Below are 26,560 nucleotides of genomic sequence, written 5' to 3'. Positions count from 1 at the left end.
ATTATTTATGTGAACTCCAAGGAAAAAACTAGAAGAAAAAGGAGAAATACCAATAGTTGCATTATTTCCTTGCTCTCCCTGTTTTGAGATACTGCCTCAGGCACTAACTTCCTTGTAATACATTTCTTTTTTTAAAAAAATATTATTAGTTATTATTATTAGTTCTTGTTACCTAGATAAAATATTTTTAACATCTTTATTGGAGTATAATTGTTTTACAATGGTGTGTTAGTTTCTGCTTTATAACAAAGTGAATCAGTTATACATATACATATGTCCCCATATCTCTTCTCTGAGTTTTAGTTTATCCCACCCCTCTAGGTGGTCACAAAGCACCAAGCTGATCTCCCTGTGCTATGCGGCTGCTTCCCACTAGCTATCTATTTTACGTTTGGTAGTGTATATATGTCCATGCCACTCTCTCACTTTGTCCCAGCTTACCCTTCCCACTCCCATATCCTCAAGTCCATTCTCTAGTAAGTCTGTGTCTTTATTCCCTCTTACCTCTAGGTTCTTCATGACCTTTTTTTTTTTCTTAGATTCCATATATATGTGTTAGCATATGGTATTTGTTTTTCTCTTTCTGACTTACTTCACTCTGTATGACAGACTCTAGGTCCATCCACCTCACTACAAATAGCTCAATTTCGTTTCTTTTTATGGCTGAGTAATATTCCATTGTACATATGTGCCACATCTTCTTTATCCATTCATCCGATGATGGACACTTAGGTTGCTTCCATGTCCTGGCTATTGTAAATAGAGCTGCAATGAACATTTTGGTCCATGACTCTTTTTAAATTATGTTTTTCTCAGGGTATATGTCCAGTAGTGGGATTGCTGGGTCATATGGTAGTTCTAGTTGTAGTTTTTTAAGGAACCTCCATACCGTTCTCCATAGTGACTGTATCAATTAACATTCCCACCAACAGTGCAAGAGGGTTCCCTTTTCTCCACACCCTCTCCAGCATTTATTGTTTCTAGATTTTTTGATGATGGCTGTTCTGACCAGTGTGAGATGATATCTCATTGTAGTGTTGATTTGCATTTCTCTAATGATTAATGATGTTGAGCATTCTTTCATGTGTTTGTTGGCACTCTGTAAATCTTCTTTGGAGAAATGTCTATTTAGGTCTTCTGCCCATTTTTGGATTGGGGTGTTTGTTTTTTTGTTATTGAGCTGCATGAGCTGCTTGTAAATCTTGGAGATTAATCCTTTGTCAGTTGCTTCATTGGCAAATATTTTCTCCCATTCTGAGGGTTGTCTTTTCGTCTTGTTTATGGTTTCCTTTGCTGTGCAAAAGCTTTTAAGTTTCATTAGGTCCCATTTGTTTATTTTTGTTTTTATTTCCATTTCTCTAGGAGGTGGGTCAAAAAGGATCTTGCTGTGATTTAGGTCATAGAGTGTTCTGCCTATGTTTTCCTCTAAGAGTTTGATAGCGTCCGGCCTTACATTTAGGTCTTTAATCCATGTTGAGTTTATTTTTGTGTATGGTGTTAGGGAGTGTTCTAATTTCATACTTTTACATGTACCTGTCCAGTTTTCCCAGCACCACTTATTGAAGAGGCTGTCTTTTCTCCACTGTATATTCTTGCCTCCTTTATCAAAGATAAGGTTACCATATGTGTGTGGGTTTATCTCTGGGCAGGTGGACTTTGGGAGCAAGATATATTATTTTTTCCCCTTTCCCTCTTTTTGTGAGTGTGTATGTTTATGCTTCTGTGTGAGATTTTGTCTGTATAGCTTTGCTTTCACCATTTGTCCTAGGGTTCTGTCCATCTGTGTTTTTTTTTTTTTACTTTTTAAAAAAAACTTTTTTCTTAATAATTATTTTTTATTTTAATAACTTTATTTTATTTTATTTTATCCTCTTTCTTTCTTTCTTTCTTTCTATTTTTTCTCCCTTTTATTCTGAGCTGTGTGGATGAAAGGCTCTTGGTGCTCCAGCCAGGAGTCAGTGCTGTGCCTCTGAGGTGGGAGAGCCAACTTCAGGACACTGGTCCACAAGAGACCTCCCAGCTCCACGTAATACCAAATGGCGAAAATCTCCCAGAGATCTCCATCTCAACACCAACACCCAGCTTCACTCAACGACCAGCAAGCTACAGTGCTGGACACCCTATGCCAAACAACTAGCAAGACAGGAACACAACCCCACCCATTAGCAGAGAGGCTGCCTAAAATCATAATAAGGCCACAGACACCCCAAAACGCACCACCAGATGTGATCCTGCCCACCAGAGAGACAAGATCCAGCCTCATCCACCAGAACACAGGCACTAGTCTCCTCCAGCAGGAAGCCTACACAACCCACTGAACCAACCTTGTAATACATTTCTAAGCTCTTCCAAGCTTCCCTACTCAGATCCATCTTTTCCAAAGAGCTTCCATGCTTCCACCTTTTCTCCCTTGCCCCTTTACTTAATCCCTATGAAATTTAACTGTGACTTTGGTTCTGTTTCCTGTGCCTGATTTTCAAAGAAGGAGACCTGAACCACCTCCTCCCTCCCTATATTTTTGTAGGGGCCTTTACAAAACAGTTCCTCAGTCAAAACTTGGAATAACTAGATAATTACAAGTGATTAAAACAGGAATCTATTTCTTTGTTTTAACTTTTATATCAAATGATAACACATTAAATGTCATGTTATGCAAGAACTTTCAGTAATCAGGTAATGTATTTTGAAGATATCTGTAACATTTACATGACTATGATATACACCTAGAACAAGGAAACCCTTAAGTTATATTCCAAACTTTATTCTACATGTGCTCAACTTGCCTGGTTTTGACTGTTACCAAAGTAAAATACATATCAGTGTTTATTCTGTTGTTTTTTTTAAAGGAAGCAGTTTTATATAATTATCCAAGTTTAATTTAATTTGTATAGTAAATGCAATTAGGAAGAGGATGCTGTCTGGAAAAAATCCATTTCTGCATTTTTTACAAATCATTCTGTCTAGGAGTAACAGGAGGATCTAGAATGATTGATTCTAAATACCACGGACGATAATCCTTATCAGTTTTCAGTTCATTCTTCCAGATAACTATGGACATCCTTTAAATTTTGTTGAAATTTTGTGGTGTAGACTTTAGACCAGAAAAACATTAGAAATGTTTCCTAGAAATTTCACTTGATCTGATCACGTGACTTATGGAAAGATCCCAAGCTAAACGTTGAAATTTCTACTGTCTTTAGGTTATTTTTTTCTTGGTCCATTTTCTTCTTCCTTTCACTTCTGCAGATTAAACATCCTCAAAATAATATTAATAAACATATCATCTAAACAGGATCATTTTTCCTGTAGTTAAATAGACTCTGAGAAATGTCAGCCTTGGAACCTGGGAAGTGTTAACAGAACCAAAGCCTCTGTGTCCCTTGGTCATCATCCTTAGGTATATGAAGTTTGAGAACGGAGGTTGGCACTAGAACTTTTAAAAGAAAACAGAAAGCAAAATTCAGAGAGAACAGGGCTTCCCTGGTGGCGCAGTGGTTAAGAATCTGCCTTCCAATGCAGGGGACACGGGTTCGAGCCCTGGTCGGGGAAGTTCCCACATGCCGCGGAGCAACTAAGCCCGTGCACCACAACTACTGAGCCTGCGCTCTAGAGCCCACGTGACAAAACTACTGAGCCCGCATGCCACAACTACTGAAGCCCATGTGCTTAGAGCCCGTGCTCCACAACAAGAGAAACAGCTGCAATGAGAAGCCCGCGCCCTGCAACGAAGAGTAGCCCCCACTCGACGCAGCTAAAGAAAGCCCACGCGCAGCAACGAAGACCCAACACAGCCGAAAATTAATTAATTAATTAATAATTTTAAAAAAAGATTCAGAGAGAACAGATGTTTGCTTATAAATTCATTATTTACTACATGTGCTATAGAAGTAGGAGCCTGACTTGAACTTGAACCAGGTTAACTTAAGACAGAGTCAGACAACCATTAGAAACAAAGACCAAAGTCATAGAATCTGCAGCTTCCCTTCTAGGAGACTGCAGTCTTAACTGCCAGAGCAAAAGTCCTACCTATTCAGTGAAAGGCTTGGTCAACTCTGATCTGAAATAGACTTAATTCCATCTTCCAGCTGGGTCAAGCTTAAAAGTTAGTAAAGGTCAAGTTAGGTCTGCAAATGTGCTTGACTTCTAGACCTAAACTGATTTGTTTTCTGAGAACAAAACTAAAAAGGTCACTCCTCTTCTGAATACTTTAGGAATAAGCAGGTATTACAGTTTTGGAGGATAAGTCAGATGGAAGATTTTTAGGTTATGGAGTCTGCATAGTTGGTGACCACACTGTAGTAAAGAGAGTCCAAACATTAGTTATTTTTTTAGTCCTTGGAATTCTAGGCCAGTGAAGAAAATTCTAGGCCAGTGCAGTGCATCTAGATCAGGGAAGATGTTTTGGATGGTGTATTTTAAAAGTTGATGTAAAGCCAAGGACAAAGGATGAAGGGGACAGAAGAGAAGGATAATAGAACAATGAAATGTTAGGGAAGAATGCTTTTAGCTTAACTCATTGGTGTCTGGGGAAATACAGGGAAGAGTGCTCACTACCATCCCAGTTATTTCAGTTTTCAAAATACATTTTGGTCTAGAATTGCACATACTTCCCAATATCCCAATGCACCTCTCTGCTATGTTTACTCCTCTGTATTCCTCTCTCTATCTTCACTGCCAACACCCATCCCATGCCATCTCCAGGTCAGAACCGTTTTAACCCTGTCTTCAAGAATGTTGGGGCAAGTTGAGAGAGAAGGAAAAGAGAAACCAATTAGATGGGGATAGCTAGAGATTTTGTAGACTCTATCCCCTTTCAAACTTCGATATGCATGTGTGATTGGGCACACACAGTCTTCTTTCATGCCTATTACATTTTTTAGAAAGAGATAAACACAAATGAGAAGAAACAAAATGAGAGGGCAAAGAGACATACTAGGTATCACTGCCTCTGGGGAGCCGTCCGCAAACATGCCCTCTTCTCTGACCCCTGCCCTTCCCTCTAAGTAGAGTGAGAAGATCCTCACCATATTCCCATAGTGCATTGGTGATATTTTGTTATGCTTATCACCCTGTATTTTATTGTTTGCTTATACAGTTTACGCCTCACCTGGACTGTGAACTACTTAAAGCCGGGATGTCTATGTTATTTACTGTGTGCGTGTGAGATGGGTAGAATGCTGTGATTTCCCATGTCCTTGGGACATTTCATTGTAAAGGATGGAGTATGGGAAGCATGTGATTGTTCCACTAAAACCTCATGATAAAATAATTTATGACTCTCTCTTTATTATATTTTATGTGTTTAAGTCTGTAATATGAGCCTCTTTTTAATGATCTAAGTAGATAGTGGCTAGAAGGATAAAGGTAAATAGTATCCAGGCACAACTATGTTATTAACACATAACAGACAAGTGTGGGTAGCTATGGAAAAGTGAATTGGTCATAATCTTAAAGTGGTCCAGTCAGAGAAATTAAATGAGGTTAACTAAAACAACCCATTCATTTTAACCACTTTATTTCTAAAATACTGAATCATTGCCATTTTGTCTGCTTCTGATATCCTTCATGCCAAAATAATCAATATTAATGCAGGCAGAATTACCAAGTGAACTACTGTGTATGTCCATCAAGAATGTTTCTCAGAAACTTCATTCACTGTGACTCAACATGGATTTACATGTTGAGATTGAGGTTTGTATATGATTATTTTTACAGAAAAATTCTAGATCCAAAAACACCTCATTGGTTCAGATAATATGAACTACAGGGAAACCTCAGCACACTAAAAAATTTGGAGGATCCTCTGCCATTGCAACAGAATTTCAAACCAAACCCCCAAACCTAATTAAAGTCATATTTTTATCACCTTCTTTTCCCTAATTTTATAAAACCAGATGATAGCCATCCAGAAAATACGGTACATATTAATTGCAGTGATCAGGTTAACAATTCCCAAAGAAATTATATATTTTTTGATGTCATGTACTTAAAACTATGGGTCAGCTTATTTCAGTTTTCAAAATACATTTTGGTCTAGAATTGCACATACTTCCCAATATCAGAGTAAACTGTAATGCCTCATTTTATCCTCCATTACAGAAGACAATAGATGTGCATCTTCGAATGCAGTGTCCTGCACCAAGTGCCTTGCGCTGGGTCCGGAATGTGGATGGTGTGCTCAAGAGGTGTGCCTTTTTCTTTCTTTCCTTTTTTGCCCTTTTCTCTTTTCCTTAAAATTGACCTTCTTTCTAGCATGATTTCACTGATCTAATATTTGTGCCTTGAAGATACATCAGGAAAAAGAAACATACTGCTGAGCATCAGGAAAATTTTCTTTGGTTTCATGCTTGGAAACAGCATATCTGGCTGAATATAAGTATAACCTTTCTATTAGGAAAATTATGGTAATTTTGAAATGAAGTGCAAACCATTTTATGTTTTCCATCTGTTCTATAGAGAGAACTGGCAAACACGGATAGTAACTTTTGATAGGTCAGTAGGCTTTGTGTGAAATTCTTGCTGCAGCTTGGGGCATTAGGTTATATATCCAAGTTGGATCGTTGTCTTGTGCTTGCTTATTAAAGAAAAGCAAGTTAATTTATTGTTCCATCTCATTTGTTTTTATTTGAAATACTTGGAGATAAGTGATTTGCTCCATTTCATAACACTGTACATCAGTTCACTGGCTACTTATGCAAAATGGGATGCTTTTCTTTGACATGTGACTCAATTCATGCAATATTGTGTACATTAAATTCTGTTACATGGAGAATAACCAGAAAATGTTTATTCTTCAAAATTTGTGTTTTTATAGTCAAATAAAGAGAAACATATCCCAATAACAAACTTTTTTATAAAACGATTATGTGTTCCTTCCTTCTTGGCTCTAAACTTGTATTGAGTTTTTTCTTTTGTTGGTAATCTTCAATCAAAACTACCTTATATAATAAGTTTCAATGAGGAAGCCAACTGCTAATTTGGGTTGTTTTTTTTTTTATGAGATTGCCTAGGTAGCTTTACAATTATTTATGTAGTTCCTGAGAAGTGAAACAAACAGAGCTTTAATGGCCTTTTGCTTGACATGAAGAGAAATCTCTAGCTTTTGCAGCCTCTGATTTAGATGGAAAAACTGTATCTACCGTTATCTTTCCAGTCTCTTCTGTTATTACTTGTCCTTTTATACATCCCCCAAGAGGAAACAGAAATATGAAAAGTAGCAAAGGATGATGGACATTACTTTCTTCTATGCAACAAGTCAGGAAAAAGGCAGGGGAGGGGATCATGAAACAGTAGCCATGTCTTCTGAAAGTAAGCAGCCCTCCTACTGACAGCCCAAAGGCTTCCTGGATGTACTCTGGGCTTTATCGGTCAGAAAATCAGATGTCACTCAAAACTAGGCAGTGCTTTGCCAGAACCCATGGAGCCAGGCAATGTCATAGAGAGGACAATTCCACAGTTTCCAGGACCAACCTCATTCCCTCCTATGATCCAAATGACCAGACAGAATTCACTCTTTTCTCTGAGCCTCCCTTTCCTCATCGCTATAACCTTGAGTTTGAAGTTTACTTCCAGTTTTTCCTTGTCAGGTATGTTTTACATTTGTTGATATGTTGATATTTCCTGACCCCCACCCAACACTCCGTTTTAGATCTCTACTGCATGACCGAGGAAGATCATTAGAGTTGTGAAGATTGTGCCAACTTAACTTCAGCTCCTGAGAACTTTAGTGACTATAGTTTAGAGGGGTTTTCAAAAGATGGTTCAGAAACCCAGTTACCAGCTAAATGCAACATGCCAGCCATATAGAATGTCAGTTTCCAGAGAGCACCCTTCTCCATCTCACACCTCTACTGGCATGAAAAGTCTGGAGAGTCACAGTTATGGGAGTAGCAATGTCAGTCCTGCCACGGAGGAGGGATTTTGTGTATTCAGAGGAATGGGTGGTCAAATGGAAGGAGGTAAGCCAAGGAGGAAACGTAGGGTGGCTTCCAGAGGTGTCTGCTGTTGGTCCAATCCTCAGAAGGGGATCTCAGAAAACATCCAGAAATGACTTGGCTGTTCATATCCCAAAATCTTCTTCTATGTGGTGCAGGGTAGTCTAATTTATGTGTTGACAAAGCAGGCTCTGAAATGAGATCAACTTGGATTCAAATCCCAGTGCCATCAATTTCCAACTATGTAAACTTGGCCATGTTAACCTACCCACTCTGAGCCTCAGTTTTCCCTAGCTCTAAAATGGAAATAATAACTGTAACTATGACACACTGTTGTGAAGTTTAAATGAAACTGTATGTGGAAGGCATTTAGCACACAGGCATTGCTTAAGTTACTATAAGAACTATGGTGAGACTCTAGAGCAATTCATTCAGACTTAGGAAGCTAAGAAAATTGCCTGTGATAAGAATACAACGTCAGGGGAAGCAACCCATGTTAGGACTCAGTCACTGGCCATATCATTAACAGAAGGAGCTGTCCACTCCCTACATGCTGACCTGACACCACTGAAAGGAAAAATGCAATGGTTAATTTTGAAAGATTGCCCACCATTTAGTCACATATGCAACTGATGGTTTTATTTCTCAGCCAGCAAGAGTAGAGGGACAAGAAAGAAAGAGGCATTTTTTTCTCTGTTCATGATTAGAAAAGATAAACATGAACAACTTAAGCCTGGTTTGTGTAATTCTCAAAGCTGGTCAAAAGTAAAAGTTCACTAGAAAATTTACACAGAGTATAATCAATTTGTCTGCATTCTTGTGTAGCATGTCAATCTGCCATTCTATATATTTTGACTTCTCTTTTTCTCCATGCTACATAAAAGGAACTGAAAATATTTAGGATAGAGAAAATTGTATCAATATTACCTAGTTCAATGCCTCATATTCCTTTTGACATATGTGAAAGACTTGACATAACATATGTGAAAAAAAAAGACCACTTAACATATGTGAAAGTTTTGAAGACTTCTCTTCCTCTTCTGCCTGATATGTCAGATACAGGTTGTGATTACATAGCCAGAAGTTTACAGGGCAGCCTTGGAGCATAATTAAACTGAAATACAATACAAAGGGCATCCACTGTCAAAAAGGAAGATGATAGAATTCTTTCATTTCTGTGCAGATTGCCATGCTTGGAGGTTAGAAAGACTCAGAAACGAGTAGGAGAAAAACCTCTTCCTATTTATATCTCCAGACTACATTAAACAGATGAAAGTAACAACTGATGAGAAGCCAACCAGGGCAACTTTCTAACCTGGGCTTTTCATTCTCAAATAGGTTTTAGACGGCTGGAGTATAAGTTTGTTTGAGTAATTCTTGTAGAAAAAGTAAAATATAAGAATTAGAAGACATTAAAATGACACAAAACACCAGAAGTTAAAAGGGTGTGGTTTCAAATTCTTTTCTTTTATACAGAGTGGAAAGTAGGCCACAGTGGGTAGGGGCAGCATTCCATTCTTTATTTTGATGCCACGATCTTTTCTTCCCTTCTCAAACCTAATTGTCAAATTGGCAATGTTTTTCTAACTTAGTTTTTACAGTAGAGTAAAAACAGCCATGCTGATTCAGACACTGCAAAACAAATTTTGGCCTATTTCAGCAAAATGATTTGACATTTAAAGGTCAAATGGCATAGCTTGATGTATAGTTGCAGTGAATTAACCACCCTCCCCTCTTTTTCATTCTGTATATACAAATCACAAAATTTCCGGCTGAAAAGAAAAATCAGAGTTATTTGTACTTTATTTCCTTTCCTGATTTGAAGGCTTGCAGTTTTTACTTAAATTAATTAAATTAAAACGCATGTGGCCCTTGGTCTGTGGCCTTCATGGGAGGCATGAATGAGCATACATGTACCAAGCCTTACACGCCCTCAGTATTCCCCAGGCTCTGGGACAGCTGAGATTCCCCATCCAGCCCCTTATATCTAGGAGTATATGCCACCTTTCTCTGAGGAGCTCCAAGTTGTTTAAAAACTAAATCTCACATTCAGAACCTCTAAGTTTTAACAACAGATAGGATAAACTTGGAAATGAGAAATTAAGGCTTTAAACATTTTAAACTTCAGGCTAAAATCTAGGTGTATGGTCAATAGCAAGGCAAATCGAATTCTTCTATTCCCATGAAGTCATTCACCAATGACACCTGGAGATCTTGACTGAAAAGAACATATTCTCTTTTGTCTTTTTTAAAAACAAATTTATTTATTTATTTTTGGCTGCGTTGGGTCCTTGTTGCTGTGTGTGGGCTTTTCTCTAGTTGTGGCGAGCGGGGGCTACTCTTCGTTGCGGTGCGCTGCCTTCTCACTGCAGTGGCTTCTCTTGCAGAGCACAGGCTCTAGGCACGCGGACTTCAGTAGTTGTGGCACGTGGGCTCAGTAGTTGTGGCTCACGGGGTCTAGAGTGCAGGCTCAGTAGTCGTGGTGCACGGGCTTAGTTGCTCCGCAGCATGTGGGATCTTCCCCGACCAGGGCTCGAACCTGTGTCCCCTGCATTGGCAGGCGGATTCTCAACCACCGTGCCACCAGGGAAGCCCTCTCTTTTGTCTTTTAATTATATTTATATTACAACTGTGCACCACACTCTAATTCAGGATCTGTACTGTAAAGGGTCACATAGTAAAATTTTTTATGCCACATACTATCTCTGTTGTACATTCTTCTTCTCCTTTTTTATTGTTTTACGGCATTTAAAAAATGTAACAAGTATTTTTTAGCACTCAAGCCATACAAAAACAAGCCATGAGCTGTGTTTGTCCCACTGTCTCTAGTTTTCCAACTCTTTTTCTAAATTGAGAGAAGAATTAAATTAAAATCTTTGTATGAATGTTTTTATATTGCCTACCACCATCCCATCTAATTCCTCACCAGTGCCAAGGATCTCCTTATTCATAATTAGTGATCTCATAGTCAACTAATATTAAACTTGAATATAATCTCTTTTCTCCATAACCCTATGACATTCTGTGCTTCCCCTAAATTTAATGCCTATGATAATTACATTTACTTGCTTAATGGCTGAATTCACTGATGGTCTGTTGACTCTGATAACAGGGACTCTATCTGTCGTGTTCCAGTCTGTATCCTCAGCACCTAACAAACTACTGTCCCTGAGTAAGTATTCAGTCAACATTCTTTGATTGAATGAGTAATTGATCAGAAACCCAGTTCTTTGAATCGGTTGAACTAGATGAGGAATGACTGAATGCCAGATCAAAATAGCCACATCCAGGAAGATCACTAAGCAAATATCCAGCCAATATGTAAGCAAATATCCCAAATAATTCAGGCCAACATTATATATAATAAACTATCTTTCTATACTTTTCAATACATTTCCTGTTCTTAGGAAAAATCCTGAATGGTTACATTCAAAGATAAAAATATCAAATCTTTCTCAGTCAAGATAAATTATATTTTAAGCTTGCTCCATTAATTCCAAGTTTACTGGATGGCTATTGGATTACCATCAACTAACCAGTGCTGAATGGTAATGAAAGTTCAAGATTCTGTTCAAAATCAGGAGAACTTGAGCTGCACTTTTATATCTCCCAGCCTCATTATGAGCATCTTCTTTGGTCTACTGAATTATAGGCTGTTACATGTATAAGAAGTCGGGAAATTTTTAGTCTAAGAAATATAGATTTCCAATTCATTCTTTTATGAATTTTCAGTACCTAATTAGGCATGTGATTTCTAAGGACTTGCTCTCACATTCCAAACATAACAGTATATAGTAAACATACCAGTTGGGTTCTTTGAGAACTGAAGCTTACATGTGGAACCACACTGAATGGTCTATTTTGGCTAAATTTTCTTTTGGAGCAGTATTTCCAAAGTAAAATATTTAGAAAGAATTAAGTTGGTATAATTTTACAGTGATCAGTTAACAATATTTAAAGTACTTAGTTTAAATCTTTTTATTATTCATTTTCTTCTTTCAAAATAACATTTAGAAATTAAAGCTTTATTTAAGACAAATTTGCCAGTATTCTTATTGGAAACATGCAGCTATTCTTAACAGTTGTATAATTTGTACAATATTGGAAGATGGCTTCTTTGCAGTGTTTGTTATGTGGTTTTCTTTGGTTATAACTGAGATGATATGCACTAAAAACATCAGTGATTTTCCTTCTTTTAAACAGGATTTCATTTCAGGTGGATCAAAGAATGAACGTTGTGATATTGTTTCCAATTTAATAAACAAAGGCTGCTCAATTGATTTGATAGAATACCCATCTGTGCATGTAACACCAAGTGAAAATGAAATTAATACCCAGGTGACACCAGGAGAAGTGCTGATTCAGCTACGTCAAGGTATGGTTATTTTCAAATAAATCAATGATGAGTCTTAATTTGAAATTATATCTAGTTTTATTTGCTCATATTTAACATTTTATGGCAGGCAGTATTGCTGCAGTAGAAATAAGAGTGGGCTCAGAATCAAGAAATCAGAATTCTAGTCTTTCTTATGCCTGTAGCTAGCTGTGTGGCCTCGGACACTCTGCAAACCTGACCACACTATATTATAATTATGTGTTTCCAAACTTGATCACATTGTACTGTAATTGTGTTCCTATGCCACTGCCAGCTCTGGAAGAAAGAGAACATGTTTTATTCCACTCTGTTTCTCCAATGCCTAACAGAGTGCTGGCATGTAGTAAGCACTCCATAAGTGTTTGCTGAATTTGTTAGTTGATTAATTAGTAAGAGATGTGAATTAAGCTAAGTCTTAGAGCCTGTGTGATAAGCTTTTAAACTGAAAACTATAATTCATAATTATCATAATTAGCTTGAGCTGCTTTGGCCCCTGAGAGTAATATACACTTTTCTTCCAATACTTCTCTTATACTTGTCCTTCCACACCACTGTATTGCACATGTAGCAGGCCACTGGAAATTATTCATTTTCTCCAGTGCCAGAGAATCCCAATGAACTAACTACATATGGCAAGATAAGTTCAGTACAAAGATATGCATCACTCAACTAGATACATTTAGTTTTAAGTGGTATGAAATTGCCTTCAAGCCATCAATATTTCCTTTTGTGTGGTCTTCTCCTGTCATTAAACTTTTGAATATCCATTATCGACATATGACCTCCCAATTCCAAAGCTGAGCTATTTTTCCCAGACTCTTGGATTACCAAAATAACGAAATCCATTTCTTTCTTGGCCCTAGGCATATTCCCAGCTTCCAATTAAAACTGTGCACTTCACCATATCCAACAATTATACAGCCCAGTATGGACATAAATGAGTGATAGCTGGAAAGGGATACACAAAAATTAAAGTAACTAGGTTGGTTAGATTATGACACTTGCCACCTTCTATGGCTGCCATAGCAAAATACCATACACTAAGTGGCTTAAACAACAGAAATTTATTTTCTCACAGTCCTAGGAGCTAGGAAATCTAAGATCAAGGTGCTAGCAGATTCGGTTTCTGGAGAGGGAGAGAGAATGACAGACAGACAGAAAAGGAGCTCTCTGTTGTCTCTACATATAAGGGCATTGAATCCACCATGAGGACCCCACCCTCAGGACCTCATCTATATCTAGTCATCTCCCAAAGGCTCCATCTCCAAACACCATCACATTGTGAGTTAGGGCTTCAACATGGAAATTTGGCTGGTGGGGGGGGCAGGGAGGGGGCAAAATTCAATCCATAATCCTTGATATATAAAATAATGTTTTCAAAGGCTATGAAATATTTTTAGAAATTAATTATATTTTATACAAGAAAACTGAACTCCAAAAAGTGAAACTGTTTTTATAGGCCAACATCTCTGAACACCTCACAATAAAATTTAAAGTCAATGCAAGAGGATAAACAAATATTAAATAATAGAGAAACAAAGAAAAGCTTTTCCTAAATAAACTCTATCTCCAAGAATAAATCAAAACTCTAGTCATAGACTATTTGATAATAACAATAATAACAACACACATCATAACATAATGGTATGTGTTCAAAGTTGCTCTCAGGATAATTCAAAACTTTAAATGCTTTTATTATCAAAGAAGAATGAAGCATCCAAATAAAGGTATAGGAACAACAAAAACAAAATAACCATAAGGAAAACAAGAGGAAGAAATTCATAAGTTAAGAAAAAAACCAAAATGAAATGCAAAATAGAAATAAAAAAGTAAAATGAACGTATAAATCCAAAATCTGGTTATTTGTAAAGCCCAATGAAATAGACAAATTGTTGGCAAAGCTAATTAAGAAAAAAGAAAAAAAAGCAAATGACCTGATTATACAGACCATAACCAGAGAAACAAATATTGGGTAAAAAACAACTTTAAGAAAATATTAAAAATGGTAAAATGTATTGAATGTGTTAAAATATATAAATTGTGATAATAAAGATAATTGTCTAGGAAAATATACATGACTAAAATTGACTCTAGAAGAGGGAAACCCCTAAGAAACCTAATAAAGATAGAAGAAGTTAAGAAAATTATTTTAAAAACTCCCCTAAAAACATTAGGTCTAAAGGTTTTCATGGGAAGAAATGATTTCATGCTCCTCTAAACATTTAAGGAACACATTATCCCTATGCTACATAAACTCTTCCATGGTTTTAGAGAAGGCATAGAAGCTACTCAATTTTTACAACCTTATCATAACTCTAGTATCAAATCCCTAGTAACATTTTAAGAAATCAAATTAAACTGCATGTGATAATAAGAGCAATGTCACCATACAAGTAGATTTAACCTAGGGTAGTTGATTGTCTTAAAATTAATGTATTTTTATCATCTTAGTTTGCCAAAAGAAGAAAAATATATATTGTTATCTCAATAGATGCCAAAAATCATACAATAAAAATTTAGTATCCATTCCTGCCCAAACCAAAATTGCAGAATATTTCTTTAATATGTATTAAAATCCTTCTGAAAGTTTTACATAAAAGCAATCAGACAAGAAAACTGAGTACGAGTTATCAACATTTTGAAAAGATAAAGCAAAATTATCGTTATATGTCTACCTGGAAATCCAGGCAAATCAACGAAAACTAACTATTAAAATTAAAAATAAAAGGCCATGGCAGGAAATTTTTTAAATATTCAAAAATCAATGAATTTCCTATATAGTATTAAATATAACTTAAAAAGGGATCATTTCAAAGCAGCAACCTAAAATGTAAACTGCCTAGTGATAAACTTTCTAAAAAATATGTAGAGTCGGGCTTCCCTGGTGGTGCAGTGGTTGAGAGTCTGCCTGCCGATGCAGGGGACACGGGTTCGTGCCCCGGTCCGGGAAGATCCCACATGCCACGGAGGGGCTGGGCCTGTGAGCCATGGCCGCTGAGCCTGCACGTCCGGAGCCTGTGCTCCGCAATGGGAGAGGCCACGGAAGTGAGAGGCCCGCATACCGCAAAAAAAAAAAAAAAAAAAATGTAGAGTCTATTGTGTTACGTAAAAGACAGTATGAATAGATGCAGAAGAATTTTATGTTCCTGAATAGGAAATCAATATTATAAAAATAACAGTTTTCTATAAATATATTCCAGTAATGTAACAAAATCTAAGTGAATCAATAAATGTAAGACAGTCCCAATCAAATTTAAATGCAGTTTGTTTAAACAAATCTTCAGTGATACTCATTATACATGTATCTATCTATATCTATCTATCTCTCCATATATAGAACAACATATTTATTTAGGATACATTCCTAGGAATAGATTTATTAGGTCATGTATATTACCAGATTATTCACAAGAAAAATTCATGCCCAGTTAGGCTTTCAAGAGTCAACCTCACCCATTCTCATTCTTTTTAATCTCTTCAATTTGTTAAGTGTAACTAGTCCATTAGGTGTTTTCTTTTGTCTTTTTCCTATTACTAGAAAGCTTGAACATTTTTCTTAAGCTTATTAACTATCTTTATCTCTCCATTTTGTGTGTGATTTGCCCCTCCATACAAATTGGTTTATTTTTCTCATTGAATATTAATTTTCAACAGCTTACAGATGAGGCTTATCATATATTATTTACCTCTAAAAAATGACTAATAGCCTTTAAAAATGTCTTGCTCTTTTTTAAATACTTGAGATTTGAAAATTACAAGGTGCATTTTTTTATACTGGTATGTTACTTTTAAATTTATATACTTAAATGAATTTAGTCTGTTCTCTTCTGTAAACATAATGGTGGCTGAATTCTCCTGAGACCATAAATTAACAGTTCAAAAGTTTGGAAGTTATTTCAGTGCTGTAGATAAGCAATGGCAGTAATGGTAACAAGGCAGGAGAAAAATGGCCAGACTTGAGAGATAATCCGGAGGTTTCATCCCCAGGGATTGGTGATTGATGAGTATGGGAACACCTGGGCTCTGGCTCGAGCATCTAGGTGAGGTGGACAAGGCTGCTCTTTGTGGAGGGGGTGAGTCTGAGTTCAAACAGACATCTTGAATTAAGGTAGTGACTTATCCGTTAGAGGCTGGAGTTCTGGGGAGAGATAGCGTTGGAGATAGAGAAGCTGGAGATGTCAACATGAGGTAGTAAGTGAAGGTAGTATGAATGAGATCATGGGAGTAGGAGAATCAAAACACAAATGCTTAATGTCTATGTCAATCATTATAGGGTTTGATTTTAGTCAATTCCCCAATCCTCATGAATTTCTGTGTGAAAATAGTGTAACTGTCTAACGTGTATGTTATATTTCCAACATAGCTATGACAGAACTATATTTTTATAATCTGCATATATAGCAAATAATTATTAAAATAGATTTAATAAGTTCATCTTAAAGTGCATCGTGGCATCAAAGACATACCAGCTTTGGGGCATAATATATAAAGCTGTATTTTACCAACTACAGATATATAGGAACCTCATTCCTTACAATGTAAAAGTCCTTTGCACCCTAACACATATGTAAGAGTTGAGGGTCTGGTATAATGAATACCTAAGTGTAAAATACATTTATTCCCTAATATTAATTTTGATTTTTTAGAGTTATTTATAGATAACCATTTGATTCTTACCTGATAAAAATTCATGACCTTCAATGTAGCATTTATTAAGGATTTTTAAAAGTTTTTATTTTTAAAAATAAAAATATTTCTATTTTATCATATACTAAGTTTTTAAAGGAATGTTAGGGCTATATAAAATATATATATAATTGAATATTTTAAATGAGATTTTAAAAAGATATTTTCTTTTACTTTTCACTTCTTAAACTATACTTTTAAAATTTTTACCTATCAATTTTATGGAAAAATAATAACAGAAATAGGCGACTAATCCTAGTTTATGTCCCCTAAGAACAGTGAAATGAAATGAAATCTTTAGGAAGATAGGTGAGAGAAGATAATTCTCGATTTCTGTTTCAGAAGTAATATAATGTATATGACAAGGATGAGTATAATTTGTACTTCACTAATTGAAGAAAAGGTTTCAAACTTGATTCATTTTAATATTATATAGAAAAAAGTTCTTTAGTGTAGCTTAATTTAAAATGTAAGATTTTTCAGGTATTCTTGAATTCAAAACTTTTTTCAAAAAACCTAAAAATATATAGTCATGCATTTTTCCTCCTCAACACCTGGCACATATCCCCCATTTTATCCCACACAGAAATCCAGAAATGTGCTGGAGTCTGTACCTCGCTGTTTCAAACTAGTCTTATTCTTGGGCCCTCTCCTTCCCCTGCTCAAGGATAATGAATAGAAATTGGCAGCTCTTTCTTCCTGCTACAGTTCTCCATATTTTCTTATGGTTTTTCAGTTTCATCTTATGCAGAATATTTCTTATTTATCTTAATATCCAGTCATGTTTGTTGTAGCCAGCTCTTCAGAGATGCTCACGCCATTATTTGAGTGATTTAAAACTCATTCGAACAACTTTAGTTTTTTGGTCTATTCAAACCAATATTGGCAATAGCTCTAAGTAGGTCTCAACTTTCCTCCAAGTCCTCTTTCTTATTCTATGTCACAGACTCTTTTCTTGCCTTTAGATTTGAGCCTTTAGAATCTCAAATTATGAGGATGAAGCTTTCCTGGAGGTAATGTAAGTGGTGGCATAAATATTTTGGGGCCAGATGATTCTCTTTTCCTCTTATAGAGAGAAACTATTTAAGATCTCCCTAAACTATGGGAAAGAAGTTATAAATATTAGCTTCTTACTGTGGTATATATATGGGCCTTTTGATATGCTGTATCAAAATATTCTTCCAATATAGTTTAAAGAACATTTATGAGTGGCTATGCATGTACCAAACCCAGAGGCTTCAGAGATGAATAAACAGTTCTTACCCTAATGTTGTTCTATCTAATGTTAGATAGAACAGTTCTATCTATCATCTGCTCTAACATTAGAACAGATCTAATGTTAGAATCTAGTAATACTAATGGTAATAATTACTAATGTCTATGTATTTACTGTGTACCAAATACTGTGGTAAATATTTTATATGGATCACTGAACTTAGTAGCTCTTACCCACTAAAAGAATCCACCCCCACATAGCTCCTCTCTCAGAGTAGCATTTAAGACATTGCTGCTGGAATTTATATCACAGTGGTGATGGCCGCAGATATTGTCTTATTTTTAGACGTGTTTCTTTCTCATTCGATATATTCAAAACCTCTTTAATGTCATCTTCCCTTTGAGCCCAGTGTTGGTGGCACCCCAGTAGGAACTGAATGGCGATTTTATCCAGGGACATGGTATCCATGTTCCCATGAAAAGATATTTCTACTGCCTCCAAGAGAAGGTTTCTCCGTCATAAATAATTATCCAATCCAAAGCCAACTTGAGAGCATAATGTGGGGAATGTCTCAGGCTCATGGGCAAAATGTGGTAATCTAAGCTTGGCCCCTTCAGCTTCCTCCTTAACAAGCAGAGTGGGGTTTGGGGTCAGCCTATGTAGGGCTGCCCACCTTAAGCTTACTACTTAAAGGTAGAACCTTTTAGGAAACTCAAGTGCCTTGCAGTTTAAAAGTAGCGATTGTCATTCTCTCCAGCGATGAGTAAAAGGCCTGTGTACAGAAAGATTCTCCTTTCTCCTTTAGTGAAAACTTGTCTTACTGAGGTGTCAGCCCACGCTGAGGTCTTCAAGTGACCCAGGTACATGTGCTAACGCCAGCATCTATGTAATCCAAATCAAGCTACAGCAGCCTGCATCCTCTAACCATGGCCATTTGGCCAGGCTTCCTAAAAGCCTGGCAAGGCTTCCTAAAAGCCTTCTTCTTTGCTGAGGCCAGTGAGACTGGCCTTCCTAAAAGCCCTCTGGCAAGGCTTCCTAAAAGCCCTCTCTTTGCTGAGGTCAGTGAGACTAGGATTCGCTTGCTAGGCTATGAGCAGCTGACATGTGCTGAAGGCTCCTGTGTGGCTAGCATTTTACTGGAGCTTCCTGAATAGCTCAGGCCTCCAAGGCCTGTGCTTTTGCTGATGCTTTGTAGACTCTGCCTGTTGGCTGAGATAACCAACCAATAATATAACAACTCACACAATACGCTGAATATCTGGTACATTTTTCGATGACTCTATAAAAATAGGCAGCCATTCATCTTTAGACAGAGCCACCATAAACTATAATGATCCATCAAGAAGAAAATACCATGTGGCCAGCTCCTAATGCCTTCAGCCATATGTCCAAGTCAACAGTTAAAAAACAACTACACAACTTTAAAAAAATTAAAAATTAAATGCTGACCCACACATTAAAATTCAAGCTCCTCCACATGAACCACACTCCCCAATATGCTCCATTTCTATTTCTCATCGATCCAGCCCTGTCTACCAGATTCTATCATTCTTCTGAATTAAACTTCTCTACCCAAATTGCAGGACACTTCCACATGGGCAGGATTTTTCACCAGATACTTGGAAAGCAGAGCCAAATATATGTTCACTGGAGGCAGCCCAGCTCCTAAAAAAAAGGAGTGAAAGAGTTGACTGGGCTGGGCTATGCAAGCCCAATTTCTCCTCCCAAACTCTTGGGCTGAAAATCCAAGAATGTTATAATAAAGAAGTTTCCTGCATTTAAAGGCAAATTAGGAATAATAGCCCCTTTCTCCCATAATTAATATTACAAACCAAAAAATCTTACTATTTTTAATACATTCCATAATCTGGCTGAAGAACATTTGATTTGTGAAGTAAGTTTAAAAATATTGCTATTTTTAAGCATATTAAGACTGAAAATATGATTTGATAAATTGTAAGATTCCTTTAATAAGTAGATCAGGCTACCAATTATGTATACAAATTGGTATTAAAAAGTTTTTACACTCAAAATATTCCCCATGTACAAATAATTAATGACTTACAAGTATTTGCTTTATTATTTAAAAAAGTAAAATTCACAAACTTCCTGTATTTAAATTGATAACTTTTCATCATGTACATTAGAAAGTTAAATACAGAAGTACTAACTCTGTAGGGTACCAGATCCTTCTATCACTTGATAATGGACAGAAAACTAAATAAAATTGTATTGCAAAGATAGTTGTCTTTTGGAGGCTCCAACAATTCTCCTCATGGTGACCCTCTCTACTCATCCAGTTTCTTTGCCCCTGTGATCTCCCTTCAACATATGTTTATCATGCACCCATTATGCATTGGACAAATGCTGTCCCCTACATTGTCTTGGTCCTCAATGTGGCACTGCTGCATATCATTCTTCAGACCACTGTCTCATTTCTTCTTACAACTAACTGTTGGGGAGAATCTAATCAAGTAACATGATGAGGTAGGAATTATTTTGAATGGCTTAATGTACTTCTCAGTACCAGAGTTTTCATATGTCATATGTAAATATACCTTAACTCAAAAGAATAAATCTACACCTGCATCCAACAAGGGGTAAATTTTCTTAGAATACCTTTCTGTCTGTCTTCATATCTAAATGCGACCTGAAAACAAACACAGACACCTACTCTCTCTTATGATAGAATGCTGTTGCCATTTGTGCTGTGCTTTACTAGACACTAGAAATACAGGTTCATATGGTGATAAATATATTCCCTATTACATTTATGTTGAGCTGGTCTATTTGTTATTATCTCTACCTGTCCTATAGAAACACATTGTAGAAGTTGGAGACTAAGACATTGGTATGTCTGGGATGGTATGGTTTCCAAACTGCCTTGAAATTATTCTGGAATATTCCCAATTTCATTCATTATGCACAAATTTGTGATAATTGTTCTATACCTAAAATGTGACTGGCTTATTGATAGCTTAACCTGAGATGTTTAAAATGAATACTATACTATGTTTGTCTTTCTTTGAACTAGGAGCTGAAGCTAATTTTATGCTGAAAATTCATCCTCTGAAGAAATATCCTGTGGATCTTTATTATCTGGTTGATGTCTCAGCATCAATGCACAATAATATTGAAAAATTAAATTCAGTTGGAAATGATTTATCTAGAAAAATGGCATTTTTCTCCCATGACTTCCGCCTTGGATTTGGCTCATACGTTGATAAAACAGTTTCACCATACATTAGTATCCATCCAGAAAGAATTCATAATCAATGCAGGTATCTAATATTTGACGTGGACTTCCTAATGCTAAACAAATTTAAAATCTTATAAAACCTCATTTTGTTTTTAAATCAAAGACTTACTAAATTTTATATTTTTGTTTTAATTAAATGATAAATGAAAATATGTATAGAAGAAGTATGTTCCTATCTGAAAATTTCTGAGACTGAAGGGTGGCTTTTTACTTTATATTTTTTCAAATATCATTCACTTAGTTTCTATTACAAAAAACACAAATAATATTAGTAATTTTGGATAAACCTCCAATAATCAGGCTACCAAATATATATATATATATAAAATATATATATATATATAATACGTCTTTGAAAATTCTGTATTCCTTTTTTGATCACTCCAAATTTGCTGAATTAAGGTTTATCAAATTTATAGTACTTATTTTGCCAGTATTGCATCTGTATTTCCATTACTGTATTGTGACTGTTTATAATTACATTGCTTATGATGTGATTTCAAAGAAAACTCAGCTAGCATATGGAGGGTAGGTAGGTCAAAAGATGAGAATTTGTTTGCTAGAAAGAGCCCTTTTTCTTATCATTTTGGAACAGCATATTCCCTACTATGAAAGGAAAACAGACCTTTAAAAAATGAATTTCTCACTTCTCACACAATACTTAGCCTGTTGAATTTTCAGAGAGAAATATAAATGTGTTCAGTTCTTCCTTAACAAAACATTTCATTTTATCATCTTCTTTCCTACTTTCATGAATTGCCCAGATCACTTTACAGTATATACTCTAATTTACCAAAACAACTCTGCTTTCTGTTGTAGAGGAACAAGACTGATGCCTCTCCACATGGAGCTTCACACACCTTCTCCCTAAATACAAATGCACCTGAGGAATGATCCTCACCTTTGGGGACATTATGGAATTCTCAAAACAATTTTAATGAAATTGACCATTCATCAATAATTCTACACCAAGCATCGCTTTAAAATTAGCAAAATATTTTAAAATATCTAACAGTAGTATAATATTTTAACTAAATTCCTAAAAACATTTCCCAAAAAGTGTTTTTCAGCTGTTCCATGGGCAAATGTGATAGGAAATCACTGTAAATTTTCATCTCTTCTTAAAAATTAACAGTGCATATTAGCATAATAAAAGCCCTTAGATGTCCTATATTAAACATGTTTAATCTTCTTTATGTTTTGACAACCAAGGCATTATATTCCTACATACAAAGAAATATTCACCAATATTGAGCTTTTCTCTGATTTTATAAAATACAGATTTTCTCTAATAAAATTTTCTTGGCAAAAATAAAAAAAGGTATTCCCTTCTCACATCAACCACACACTTTTACTATGACCATGAGTAGTATTTTGGATCTTTGAAGGACGCATAGCAAAACAGAATTTGCGTTTCTTCTTTACCCATATAGTGACTACAACTTAGACTGTATGCCTCCCCATGGGTATATCCATGTGCTGTCTTTGACGGAGAACATCACTGAGTTTGAAAAAGCAGTTCACAGACAGAAGATCTCTGGAAATATAGATACACCTGAAGGAGGTTTTGATGCTATGCTTCAGGCAGCTGTCTGTGAGGTAAGAAGTTTCACATTATTGAATATTTGCTCAGATGAAAAATTCTCCAAGAATTTAGGATTTTTCTCTTTGATTTATGGAGTGAAAACATAGCATAGAAGAATACATTCTTCTCCTATCTGTTATTCGTCACCAGTATTATTCATTTTGGTATGTGTTCAGGACAGAGGGGCTAAATTAGGAGAGGGTTATAAATAGGAAAAGATAAAAGGGAAAGAATAACTTATGCACTTGGAAAATCATTTCCAAAAGGGCTGCTTTTTTCACTCACTACTCTCCAAGGAAAAAACAGAAATAGCTTGTTGTCCTACTCACATCACAGTGGGCAGTCTGCACTTCATAAACCTGGCTTGTTCTTCCTCTGTGGAACACCAGAAGTCTCTAGCCAGGAGATAGTGTGGTCAAACGGCTGTGGAAGAGGATATACAAATAAAAGTTAATGCTATTTATGAAACAGCATTGAATTTATGCACATCATTCTAGCCTGACTTAATGTTTTAAATTTAATGTTTAATTGAAATGAAGACCATAGTAAAGATCTATGTTATTGTACAAGATCTAATTTCATGTTTATTTTAAGAGTCACATTGGATGGCGAAAAGAAGCTAAAAGATTGCTGCTGGTGATGACAGATCAGACATCTCATCTTGCTCTAGACAGCAAATTGGCAGGCATAGTGGTGCCAAATGACGGAAACTGCCATCTGAAAAACAACATCTACGTCAGATCAACAAGCATGGTAATACAGCCATAGCCTATTAGTAGTTATGACTCTTCTGGTTATAGTATAAGTTTAAATTGGCAATTCAGCTGTCCTTGTACCAAGAAATTACCTAAAGGATCATGAAGCAGAGTCAGGATAAGTCATGAAAGACAAGTTACAGAACAATGCAGTCTATAAATTCTGCTCAATAAAATATAAGGCTGAAGTACTTTGATAATATCTAGTAGCTGACTCTCTAATATCCTACAAAGCACTGTATAATTTATGAAAATAAGAGTGACAGAAGAGCTTACTTTTTACTCAACTGAAGGACCTTAAAAGGAAAAGAGCATATACATATACGTTTGCCTTACTAGTTTACTTATAACTACTTCTGCAGCGTTAGTATTGAAAGACATATTAGAGATTAAGAAGAATGTATTTGGCTTGAGGAATCCTCGCAGTAAAATAGACAGAATCAAAGTAGAGACGGGGAAAAAGGAGTAAAACAAAACCGGCTTTCAATTTTATCTCACTTCTTCCTTCTGAAGTTTATCTATATTTAAGGGCTCTTTTGTTTAAACAGTGCATATCTGGATTGCTTCCTGAGGGTTAGTTTCCGCTCTGAATCATATATTTAAATACAATCTCTTTTTATTTTAACATCTTTATTGGAGTATAATTGCTTTACAATGGTGTGTTAGTTTCTGCTTTATAACAAAGTGAATCAGTTTTACATACACATATGTTCCCATATCTCTTCCCTCTTGCATCTCCCTCCCTCCCACCCTCCCTATCCCACCCCTCTAGGTGGTCACAAACCACCGAGTTGATCTCCCTGTGCTATGCGGCTGCTTCCCACTAGCTATCTATTTTACATTTGGTAGTGTATATATGTCCACGCCGCTCTCTCACTTTGTCACAGCTTATTCTTCCCCCTCCCCATATCCTCAAGTCCATTCTCTAGTAGGTCTGTGTCTTTATTCCTGTCATACCCCTAGGTTCTTCATGACATTTTTTCCCCTTAAATTCCATATATATGTGTTAGCATATGGTATTTGTTTTTCTCTTTCTGACTTACTTCACTCTGTATGACAGACTCTAGGTCCATCCACCTCATTACAAATAGCTCAATTTCGTTTCTTTTTATGGCTGAGTAATATTCCATTGTACATATGTGCCACATCTTCTTTATCCATTCATCTGATGATGGACACTTAGGTTGTTTCCATCTCCGGGCTATTGTAAATAGGGCTGCTATGAACATTTTGGTACATGTCTCTTTTTGAATTATGGTTTTCTCAGGGTATATGCCCAGTAGTGGGATTGCTGGGTCATATGGTAGTTCTATTTGTAGTTTTTTAAGGAACCTCCATATTGTTCTCCATAGTGGCTGTACCGATTCACATTCCCACCAGCAGTGCAAGAGTGTTCCCTTTTCTCCACACCCTCTCCAGCATTTGTTGTTTCTAGATTTTTTGATGATGGCCATTCTGACTGGTGTGAGATGATATCTCATTGTAGTTTTGAACAACATCTTTCCCAGCATTAGCTATTCTGCATGTAGAAAATAACTGCATAAAGCATCATTTACTTGTGACGTGACACCTACTTATACAGGCATGGAAATGTTAGAACAAAAGCTTCCAAACTTTCTTATATTGCAGTACCTAGTGTCTTAGTAATCTTTTCCCTCATACACGTAGGCAAAACAAGCAAACAAACAGCCTGACAGTTCTGTTTATTAAGTAGTTAGGTCCAAATAACATAACTATTTGTGTCCTAAAAACTTAGTAGCCAGTTAAAAAAATAATACACATGAACATCAAAAAATATATATGTGTGTATATATATATATACATGTATAGTTTGTCATTCTTAGTAAATAAGTTACAATGGGAACTTCCCAAGCCTTGGAATCAGACTAGATATAACTATCCTCACTTCCTGTTCTGCACTGATTTTCATGTTGCCCAGTTTTGCAAAGATATGGCATCATCTAAAAGAACAGAGCCAAATGTAATGGTAAAGCTGTGAACCACCTCCAGCTAGTAGTTCATGGGTACCTGACAGATGCCATGTATTACTGTGCTTCCCTTAAAAATTCAAGATATTTCGAGGTACCCTGGTGAGTGTACTGCAGTGCTCTAAGGCACCTCATGCACAGTTTGGGAAATACAATATTAGAAGCATATAAATTATGCTGAAATGTGTGTGGTTCCCATCAGTGAAATTTAAATAGTTTAAATTTTGTTAATCTGAAACATTTTACCAGACTTTTTGAAAGTCTAGAGGAGCAACTGTTATTACCGCATAAAACAAGTTCAACCCTTGGTTGGTTTAGATTCTTGAAAGCAGCCTCAACATTTAAAGATTTTAAAAAATAACTAGACTTTGAATTTTAAATTTTAGGATTTGGAGTTATTCCCTTAGTGTCTTTCTCTTTGCTAATTCTCTTCTACTCAGCCACATTTCACTTTGGTAGACCCATCCACTTTAATTAAGTCATTCATTATCTTTCCTTCCATTCAACCTCTTTTAATCTGAGATAGAGTTCTAATTCATTTACTGGGAGTGGAGGAGAAGACAAGAGGAACTATTCTATTGTGAGACAAGTAGAAGTATTTTTTTAAAGGAAAATAATAATCACATTATTCTCAAGTTGCATTGCATTATCGTTTTGAAGTTTTGCCAAGTCACTGAAGTCATCACTCCATAACTGTATTTTAGAGGGTGCTGTTGCTCATATAGGAAGGATTTCTTAAGGCAAAGAAATGTTCTCATACTT

At 36.1% G+C, this 26,560-nt stretch overlaps 1 protein-coding gene across 1 annotated transcript in view; it reads left to right on the top strand.

The window, feature by feature from the left end:
• ITGB8 (integrin subunit beta 8) overlaps positions 1 to 26,560 on the top strand; it is a 100,961-nt gene that overhangs the window by 30,407 nt on the left and 43,994 nt on the right. Inside the window, exons 2-6 of the mRNA XM_060108301.1 lie at positions 6,100 to 6,185; positions 12,138 to 12,309; positions 21,246 to 21,492; positions 22,904 to 23,069; positions 23,650 to 23,808. Of these exons, the coding sequence (XP_059964284.1) occupies positions 6,100 to 6,185; positions 12,138 to 12,309; positions 21,246 to 21,492; positions 22,904 to 23,069; positions 23,650 to 23,808 (830 nt within the window). The remainder of the gene's footprint in view (positions 1 to 6,099; positions 6,186 to 12,137; positions 12,310 to 21,245; positions 21,493 to 22,903; positions 23,070 to 23,649; positions 23,809 to 26,560) is intronic.

This window comes from Mesoplodon densirostris, chromosome 9 (genome assembly GCF_025265405.1).
Source record: "Mesoplodon densirostris isolate mMesDen1 chromosome 9, mMesDen1 primary haplotype, whole genome shotgun sequence".
Classification (NCBI taxonomy): Eukaryota; Metazoa; Chordata; class Mammalia; order Artiodactyla; family Ziphiidae; genus Mesoplodon; species Mesoplodon densirostris.
This window is presented reverse-complemented; position numbering and strand designations above follow the sequence as displayed.